This window comes from Poecilia latipinna, unplaced genomic scaffold (assembly GCF_001443285.1).
Source record: "Poecilia latipinna isolate Pla-1442-1.1 unplaced genomic scaffold, P_latipinna-1.0 Scaffold2584, whole genome shotgun sequence".
Classification (NCBI taxonomy): Eukaryota; Metazoa; Chordata; class Actinopteri; order Cyprinodontiformes; family Poeciliidae; genus Poecilia; species Poecilia latipinna.
Window position 1 is genome coordinate 71,392 of NW_015115200.1, and position 9,864 is coordinate 81,255.

General features: G+C 39.8%; 2 protein-coding genes across 2 annotated transcripts; one reads left to right on the forward strand and one right to left on the reverse strand.

Moving 5' to 3' along the window:
* Nucleotides 1-6,310: 6,310 nt before the first annotated feature.
* On the reverse strand, nt 6,311-8,381 carry LOC106938408 (small integral membrane protein 20-like). Its single transcript, XM_015020449.1, has 3 exons — nt 8,187-8,381; nt 7,625-7,681; nt 6,311-6,504 (listed from the first exon to the last, which is right to left on the reverse strand). Exons 1-3 carry the CDS (start codon nt 8,293-8,295, stop codon nt 6,461-6,463), a joined length of 210 nt encoding a protein of 69 aa, XP_014875935.1. The 5' UTR covers nt 8,296-8,381; the 3' UTR covers nt 6,311-6,460.
* Nucleotides 8,382-9,168: 787 nt separating this feature from the next.
* Nucleotides 9,169-9,708, forward strand: LOC106938407 (epididymis-specific alpha-mannosidase-like). Its single transcript, XM_015020448.1, has 2 exons — nt 9,169-9,395; nt 9,469-9,708. Exons 1-2 carry the CDS (start codon nt 9,264-9,266, stop codon nt 9,658-9,660), a joined length of 324 nt encoding a protein of 107 aa, XP_014875934.1. The 5' UTR covers nt 9,169-9,263; the 3' UTR covers nt 9,661-9,708.
* The last annotated feature ends 156 nt before the right edge of the window (nt 9,709-9,864 follow it).

The following is a 9,864-nucleotide window of genomic DNA, read 5'->3' on the forward strand; positions in this document are numbered from 1 at the left end:
GCTCAACACGCGACAGGTGTTAAACTGGCTCAGTTCAAGGACAATTAAATCTCCTTCCTCTTTTCCAATGTTTTATAACGTCACACCCGCAAACTTCAACGTATGGAACCGCTCAGCGTTTCGGATGGAAGTATCTGATAAATGCAGGTGGGAAACGACACGTGGATTTCGAAATTCTTTATAAGTGAAAATCTGGAAAGTGTGGCGTGTATTTTTATTCTGCCTCTAATCTTCTTCTGCGTTATGTTTCTAGCTGTATGGAAGAGGCGAAGACTGATTTATTTTATTTTTTTCCTTTTAGGTTCTTTTAGACTAAAAGAAAAGTATTTCTGACAAATTCTCAATTAGGACTGGACTTTCACTAGGACATTCTAACATTTTTATTTTAATTCAGTTGCATATTGTGAGTTTGATATTTCTAATGACAACACAGTATATTATTATTATTTTTACTACTCCTGTTGATATTGTCAATCTTGTTATATTTTGTTTTATCACTTTACGAACTTGTTGTGTGAACCTTTTTGCCCGACCTTTCAGTTCAGATGGACGATCATGTCTGCGGTACTCGTGAGGTCGTGTAATAGTTAGACGACATCACAAGGGAACTTACTGATCTGGATTTTATTGGTGGTTGTCAGAGTAAAGGGGGCAGATTCAGATGCATACCGTAGTTTTAAAATTTTCATTTACAAAGCAAATCAAAACAGAGAAGCGTGGATTGTTTCTCATCCACTGAGGAAAACCCACCGAAGTCTGTTGCAACGATGTGACACGTGAAACGTTTTAACGAGCGTGAATCACGCAAAGCCAAAAGTTTAATCATCTTTCTATTTAAACCGGATCGTAACAACCTGTGTAGCCAAATGAAAACACTGTGACTCATTCAGTCCTGCTGCACGCCGAGCTAAACTAAAACATGACTCTCTGTGTGTCACATTAGATCATCCTCGTTGCACATTTGACCGTTTTTAAAAAAATGTTTATTGCATAACACGCTGTTAACGAGCTCCATGAGACGGCGTACATTATATTGTGCTCCTAATGTAATTCTTAGGCCCTGTTTTGAAGGAGTCCCTCAAACTGAATGGAAGAAGAAGAAGAAAAAAATGTCCCACCAGGAAATATGAATGAAAACAGCTCCACTAAGAATAATAATAAGAATAAGAATAATAATAAAAGTAGTTGTGAGAGCTTTCCACATTTTCATTTAAGTGAGTGATGACTTTGATAGGCTGCAGAGTCGTTTAAGCGAACGCATGTGTCAGGCATTAAGGTGGCAGATGAATCATGTCCACTTCTCCCTCCACTCTTCTCTCTTCCTGGCTTTTTTTTTTTTCGAGAGCTTTTGGAAAAGGATAGCGTGATCGCTTACAGCTCTGGCCCTGGTTGTCGGTAACCCTGCCTAAATCAACAGCCGGCCTGCAGTTCTGGTGCAAAAAGACGTTTTTAAAGATTGTAATGGGTCTGTAAAACGGAAACCTGCCATACACCGCTGATTGACGGCCGGCCCTGCACACACGTGCGGGCCGTGATGTAGTGGTGTGTGCTTGGGATGGGTGATGATAATATTTCACGTGTGTGTGTGTGTGTGTGTGTGTGTGTGTGTGTGTCAGAGAGAGAGAGACAGAGAGAGAGAGAAAGAGCCCTAAGTGAAATGTAATTGTGGTTTGCAGCATTTTGTTTCCAAAAAATCAATCAAACGAGAGACAACCACTTTAAAACAGAAATACATTGGCCTATAAGAGAGATTTTCCTCTCCATTGAAGGGAAGAGGGGGAAAAATCATATAAAAATACAGGAAATATTAAAGCCTTTTTAAAACTTTGTACTCTAACTGATTGCTCAAATGTTTCTTCCTGAGGTCCGCTCGTGGATAGTGGCCAGCAGACAGGCTTTTGGCACTCTGGAAGCCACATTTAAAAATTTCCTACTTACCTCACACAGAAGTGTTGCTTAATCACGCTCAGCGTCTGAGGAGTCGTGAAGAAACGGGGCTTCATTAAGTTAAGCCACGAGTGCATCTGAGCCCTCTTTGTTCCGACATGTTTTTGCCTTTCTATGGGAGATTTATCAAGTGTAATGCTCTAAAATAAAAAATCTCATATTTGTATTGAAAACAGAACATAAATACTCTGAGTATTAGGGAGATACGCAAAACCATTGGTGCCATTTGAGCTTTTTAATATTTTCTCACAAAACAACCACTTTTTTGTATCATTGTGCTGCAATTACAGCGGAAAATCTTTTGCACAAATGGGGGTTGAAAGTTCTGCCAATTACTTTTCAAGTCAGACCTCTGGTTTGCAATTTGTATCAAGGTCGGGACTTTGACTAGGCCTGCAGCTTTGATCTGAACACTACAACTCTGCATCGTTAACCAGAATCTCAAGTTTTTCCAGTTTCTTAAAAAAATAAATAAAAAAATACACACAATAGCATGATGCTGCCAACACCAATTGTGTTGTTGGAACATTTTTTGTCCCAATTTCCATAGAATGATTGATTTTACTGTTCATGGATAAAAGCAGTAAAACTCTGGGGGAGTTTAGATGCAATTAGATCAAATTTAAAACACGTGGAATGGCTGGATGATTTGGAGAAATTAGACTTAATCTGAAGTTTCAAATAACAAAAGTAAATCTGTGTTCCATAATAAGCTAAGTCCGTTACATTCTAAATGTTACCTATAAAGAAATGTTTTTAACCTAGAGATATAAGAAGGAAATCATGAAACTTGATTGTTCTTGTGTTGCTCTTTTCACCTTTTAAGGTTTTAAGTCACCCATTGACTTCCATTCATTTCTACAGCCTGTACCTTACCCTTATCATAACCCTAACCCTAACCATTACATACCTAACCCTAACCCTAATCAAAACTCAATTCACACCTTAGTCCTAAATCTGACCCCTGACCCAAAAACAATGTTTCCCCACAAGGAGCAGTGGGTCCCCACAGCGTACATCTGTCAGGAAAATGGTCCCCACTAGGTATTAAAAACAAACGGACATAGCACACACACAAACTGCCATTGTGCGTAAAAATGTTCTGGGAAGCTTCGGAGAAACCGATTGTGGAAACGAGTCCTTCGACTTCACTTAAATCTATATTGAAACTAAAATGCCTACAAATGACTAAATTACAACTAAATCTTTATTAGATTTTAGTCTGGATGAAAGATTGTGATTGTAAAAAGAGAAAATGGGTACAATGTGATGGCAAAATATAAACAAAAAAAGACAGGTGGATTGTTTGGAGTTCATTTAAACCATTTCTGTCACCTGGTGATGCTGCAGGCCCAGCTAACTCTAGGCCATACCGGTGACAGGATTGGTGTGTGGGATCGACCTCTCCGGCCTGCTGGGAGGCCAGCCGGTGTCTTTCTCCTTCTTCCCGACGTTGCTTCAGACGGAAGCCGTCTGTTTCCACAGTCGCGCGCCTGCTGAGATCCAAGAATGTGGACGGCACTCCAGTAAACTGCTTTACAAGGTCGTATGTTTGAGATGTCAAACCTGGGCCCTGCTTGGTTTGTAAGAGGAAACACAACTGTGTTGTATTTTTTATTTATCTTTTTTTGTCAAAGCACAGGAGGAGCCCTGATACCTTTACTTATGGAGCACGTCGATGAAATTTGGTCAGGTGGCTAAAGGTACATTTTTGATGTTTGTCAGATAGGGGACTTTGACAGAGAATGAAAATACTCAGTACACTCAAACTTTTGTTTTTGGTAGAAATTATGCTCCTACATGGCAACTTTACGATTAGGTGTCCAAGAAAAGTTAAGAGATGCTAATTCTGTATAAGTAAATCATTGTATGAAGTTGGTGAATTCATCCATTCATTGTCTACACCTGCTTGTCCACACAGTTTATCAGTCACTTAATTCACGCCACAGTTGTTTGGAAAAAACAAATACTCTCATTTAGCAGCATAAAAAGTTATTCAAAAAAAGATAACTTTATTAACTATACGGTAATTTGTTATTTTTTACTTTTGCCCCTCTTCGGTTTATCAATATGTGATAGTCGTATGGTAAAGCTATGACTCTGACAAAAGAAGAAGTAATTTATGTAAGTATTTGAAAGTATTGCACCGTGTCTTAGCTTTACTGTACCTCCAATAGCATTGTACTTCATTGGATTGAACGTTCTCTGATGGGATTTTATGATACAATATTTGGACGAAATTTTCTCAACCATTTTCATCAGTGTGCAATAGAGAGGAAATGCCCTTGAAGTGGGTGTTTCAACAACCCCAAAGCACACACCAGTAAGTGAGCAGCATCTTGGTGTAAGAACAATAGAACAATAGGACCTGATCCTCGGTCTTTAATCCAATAGAAAACATCAAGCAAGCTGTTTCTAAAGCAAAATCAAACGTAGAAGAAGTATGGAGGGACTCCAATCATCATGGCTTGAATACCTGCTCACAGTTGCCAGAATTTGTTGACTCTATGCAAAGCAGTTGGGTTATACAACTAAATCTTAGTCTGGTGATTAACAGGACAACTTTTCAGTTTATTCAGATATTTTTCTTGCTTTCAATTAGATCAATTTCCCTTCATGTTTTGATCGTTGCACAAGCCAAATCCCTTCCAAAAGCCTCTCTCCTTTCCCCTTCCTTCAGTTCCGACCCTTGTTCCCATGGCAATTAGAAAGAAACCTCAGCTAATTAGCTTTTTTTTTTCTTTTACGAGATGCAGAGGGCTCCGAGGATGTGTCACCACTTTCCAAACCTTCCTCAATAGCGGCGAGAGATTTGTGTGATGGCTTAATGGCCGGGGAGGAAAAAGAGCTGCGGTGGCAATATTGTTGTGTTGGTGTTTGGTTTGAAGTGCGCCGTGACCCCTTGGAGTGTTTTATAGACATGGCTGTCCCTCCATACGTATCCCACAGAATGTGACGCGAAGCACATCAACAGGACTAGACAACACACACACACACACACACACACACACACACACACAACTATGAAAAGGCGGCCATCAACTCCAAGGTGCCCCTGTTTTCAGAGGAGAGATTTAAGGAGTGCATTTGCGTGTCCGCGACTCCTCCAGCAGTCACTCATGAAGGCGTGAGGAGGGGGGCCTCAAAGCTGAGGGCCCTCGCCTCACGGCCTGCCCGGCTCAGCAGCAGAGATCGAGTATCTTTTTCTATTCTGCGTGGAGGTGACGCGTCCCCACAAGAATGCGCTTCTCTTCCTCTCGTCGTTCGCTTCAGTTTCCCCTCTGGTTGCTTACTTCACTCGCACGGCCACGGAGCTGTCGCTTGAGGAATCTGGAAAACACCAGCGGGGAATGAGAGGAATTTCTGCTTCTTTTTCTTTTTTTTTTCGTTCTCTTCTTAGCTGCCCCTTCCCCTCCTCTTCTCCCGCTCCCTCACCCCTTGCCTCGGCTCTCTTATTTGCTTTAGACGCCTCCGAGCAGCCGCGCTCTTGAGTTTTCTCTTGTTTCTGAACACCGTTCAACAATAACAACCTCTCATAAACAAAAGGGGGTTGTTGATTGGTGGTGGGGGAGTGGAGCTCAGAGGGGAGAGTGGCGATCACTGGCAACAACAATCCAGAAATCCCCCCCCTCCAAAAAAGCGGAGGCCACACGGAGGACCGTGAAGGATTTAAGGGGGGGACTTTAGGAAAGTAGCATCTCTGAAGAACCATAAACACATGCTTTGGTTCTTTCTTAATCCATCCTTCCTCCAGAAGTACTTTGATGGACAAAACTCCTAAAGTGGAAGCTGGTCAATGCCAGGAAACCACAAAAGTGCAGAAGGAAAGGGGGAAGAAAAAAAAGAAAATCAGTTTAGAAATTCTCTGCTTTTACACCACTAGTGGTCTCGTAAAGGGAGTCTGGACCACATCGAGTGGGTTTCTGAAAGGCCAATCGTGGATCTGCCCTGTCAGTTCAGCCTATAGATAATACTACATGCGTATTAAACCCAAAGTCTCTTGACGGGGAGACGATAATGCAAACCGATCTGTCTTAGAATAACTTCGGCTCTTGGGTTTCCATTTTAGGGAAAAAAAACATCTTGCACATTACCCTCCTTCTGCTGTTGAAGTGATTTTATGAGTCCCACATCATCTAAAAGCAAATAAAACGTCAAAGGAGGCTCAAAAAGAGATGTGTAAACAAACTTTTACATTTTATTATAATTACTTACATACTGCATACCAGAGTGAGACTTTTAGAAATACAAAGATTCTCCCCCAACCCCCTCCCTTAAAATAAAGCTTTCCCCGGTTCAGTGCCTTTCAGAACACGAGGGGATAGTGCGCCCCCTTGTGGTCAACAAAAAACACAATCACTTATTACATTTTTAATGGTTGACTTTATTTAAGTAGAAACGCATCCAAAGCCGTCAAAACAATCGGTAAGTATTTCACTCATTCACACACCAAGCACTCCAAAAACATACTCATGATTTCAATAGCATCAGTGAGCAGGACTTCTCACTGTCTTCATTTCTCTACAGGCTTGAACGGATCGGACCAGATCTTGACACCTTCAGACATAAACAAAACAAACAAACAAACAAACAGAAAACACATCAAAACGTGCAAAAATTCAGAAAACACGGGAATACCTTTCAATAGCGGTGCCAATTCTCAACTGAAGACATTAATGATTGGGTTATAACCATATGAGAGTTTCTCCTGTAGTGTTTCCTTATTTTTTCTTCTTCTCTCTTTTTCACTCTAGTCCTAGATGTAAGTACTCTACAGGTTTCTGATGCGTCTTAGCTCCAAAGCTGCTGATTCAAACGACTTAATCACCTCCTCGGCATGCCACTTAGCTCGTTAGCAGAACAATTGTTTTGATTCATATGTGCCGACTTAGGGCAACATCTAAGACAGGCAGTGCAAGCGGTCTTGATGATTGACTTTGGACACCTTTGCTATTGAAGAATTGACTGCATATCAAGTATATTTCAACAATGTAGTTTATGTTTTGGGCAAGGGATATAAACAAAAAATGCCAAACGGAAAAGTTTGACACCTCTGCGTTAGATGTCCTCTTCAAACAAACTCATCCCTCAGAGGTTCTATAGATCTAGAAGGGTTGTTCTAAATCCTCATCCTATTGAGAAAAGGATTTTCAGTTTTCCATTTTCAGTTTTCTAGCTGATTTTTATTTATACTCTCTTGGTATTTCACAAGGTGCCACGTGTGTACATTTTGGGAGAACCACTGTGTGGTATTTGGTGGTACTCCTCTGGAAGGGAACTGGATATTGTTTGTCCTAATGTATTTGAAAAAAAAAAAAAAAAAAGGTGGAAAAATACTATCGGAGCAACTTGGTAATTTTTGCTCCGAAAAATTGTACCTGGATCAGATTCAATTATCTGATCCAGGTGGGATCAGATAATTGTAAATAAGCTCTGATTAATTTAAATAAGTACTCTCACCATACTGGTTATATAAACCTAGATGTCTGCACCTGTGTGCATGAAAAATTTACACTGTTGGTACTATTGCTATTTTGGAAAGAAGATTTTGTGTGTGTGTGTGTGTGTGTGTGTGTGAGGGGGGGAGGGGGGATTCAGTTTGACTTTTTTCTGATTTGGAGTGACATTTAAGTTAGATAAAAGCAAGCAGAACTTTAAATTTCAGCAGCTTTCTTACCTGCAGGCTGAATATCGGCCTGATTGATTCCTGCCCTGTTCACCTTCTGGACTTCTCCTAGAAGAGGACGACAGAATCTAAGTTAAATATTCCACTGTGGTCACATATTTTCATGAATGAACTCCTGAAAAACACTAGTACAATGTTGCTAATTCTCATTCTTGTATTTCCTAACGCGTCTTCAGTCAGAGGCCTCTTCAGATTCGCTGCAAGGCTGACTGCTACCAGAGGTTCGTCCAGCTCACAACTTTTTGAAGATACTTGAATAATCCGTTATAACATTTAATTCTCCTCTAGGATAAATAAAGTAATTCTGAATTGAGTTGAATGTCTAATCAAACAAGCAAAATACAGAAACCCATTCTTATTGTTGCTCCCAAACCGGAGGACGTCGAACAGAAACGATTAAAACGATTGTTGAAATTACCCAAAGTCGATTCTGATTGGTTAATTTTATTTAAATGGGAGAAAAAACAACACTGCGTTTAACTGTGACTTTAATTAGACATCAAAATGACACAAAATGCTAACTGTTTACAACATAGTCTTTGCGGTTACTTACTGTATTCCTCCTTATGTGTCAGAGGGTAGACAAATATGGGATAAAACGCAGCGGCCACCGCCGTTATGAAGCCTCCAAACACCAGAACTATTTTAGTGCTTTTAGACATCTTTTTGTTACATGTGAAGCTGCGCTGTCACCTCCAGAAGCTCTCAGGGTTTACTTTACAGGACTGCTTCCGGTGGGAAAGGTTATAGCCATCGCACCGGATGAGTCGTCACAATTGGCTGCGCCCCATTTTTCAGCCGGCGAGCCAAAAGGACGCGCGGCGGAGGCGGGGTTAGACGCTTAAAATTGAACCAAGAACAGAAAATATTACGAAATTATCACTGAAAATATTAATATTAACAACACAAAAATAAAAGTAAAAAACCAACAAGTGATATAAGTTGTAAAAATTGAGAGAATAAGATAAATAATACACTACTTTAAGGAGTAGTCTATATATTCTTTTTTTATGTTTATTTTCCAGTTGACTTTATTAAGCCAATGACAAAAGGAACAACACAGCATGGAACAGAAGAAAAACTGAATGAATACAGAATAAACTTAACATATATATATATATATATATATATATATATATATATATATATATATATATATATATATATATATATATATATATATATGTTAAGTTTTAAGAAGATATAAAAAAGTAATTTATAATAAATGGATTTTACTGAACCAATAACAAAAGAATAGGTACATTAAAATAAGTTGGTCAGAAGCACACAACTTTTGATATAACAAAACAAAGTTGATAAAATAGTAATACAAAAAACAGATTACTACAGTGGAGTTATTGATATATGTGTATTCCTCAATCTTCATCCCTACTTCTTTCATTAAATGGATTTCACTCAACCAATGAACCTCTGACCAGCTCTTCCAGTTGCTAAACTCCTCCCACGCCGCATGGTCGACGCTGCTATCTAGATCATCCGACGGCTGACTGTAAAGGAGGCGAGTCCAGTCACATGCTTTTTACAAAACAATAATAAGGACATGAGGAAGTGTTGGTGAACACTAGGGAGCTCATCGCCAAAGCTCCTGTCGCCTTTTTGAGCTGACAAAATGCATCTTTTATCCCTCATCGTGTTCAGTTTTTGGTTCAGTTCGGGAAAAACGTTCGGAGAAGATCAGCCCATTCAAACATTTGTGATTCCTCACAGCCACATGGATGTAGGCTGGGTGTACACCATCCAGGTTGTTGTGTTCATGGTACAATCGTGCTATAGAGTGCTGTTTTATTTATTCTAAACATGAGTGTGTCCTGTAGGAGAGTATGCACGCCTATGCGGCCAACGTGTACAGCAGCGTGACGGAGGAGCTGTCAAAGGTGAAGGAGCGCAGGTTTATCTCTGTGGAGCAGGAGTTTTTCAGACTGTGGTGGGACTCAGTGGCCTCGGACACTCAAAAGAAACAAGTATGGACACGTATCTACAATCACATGATTAGCTATCTGTACTGACTAGAAGTGCGACGCTGCATATTTTGGTGTCTGATTCGATACCAAGTAAATATAGTATCGGTGTCGCTTATTACTTATTATTTACGTATATCGTCTAACTTCTGACTTTTATGTTGTAGATTTTTCTTTGAATTATTTTTTATTAAAACCCAGGAGAGGTCTATACAAAATGACATATTTGCATGATAAACATCTAAAAAAAAA

Bases quoted from the DNA above. Each gene is read 5' to 3' on its own strand.
- LOC106938407 (XM_015020448.1), top strand. From the start codon at position 9,264: ATGCATCTTTTATCCCTCATCGTGTTCAGTTTTTGGTTCAGTTCGGGA. The intron at 9,396-9,468 runs GTTGTTGTGTTC...TGTGTCCTGTAG, and splicing joins GCTGGGTGTACACCATCCAG to GAGAGTATGCACGCCTATGC.
- LOC106938408 (XM_015020449.1), bottom strand. From the start codon at position 8,295: ATGTCTAAAAGCACTAAAATAGTTCTGGTGTTTGGAGGCTTCATAACG. The intron at 7,682-8,186 runs GTAAGTAACCGC...GTCCTCTTCTAG, and splicing joins GACACATAAGGAGGAATACA to GAGAAGTCCAGAAGGTGAAC. The intron at 6,505-7,624 runs GTAAGAAAGCTG...TTATGTCTGAAG, and splicing joins GGCCGATATTCAGCCTGCAG to GTGTCAAGATCTGGTCCGAT.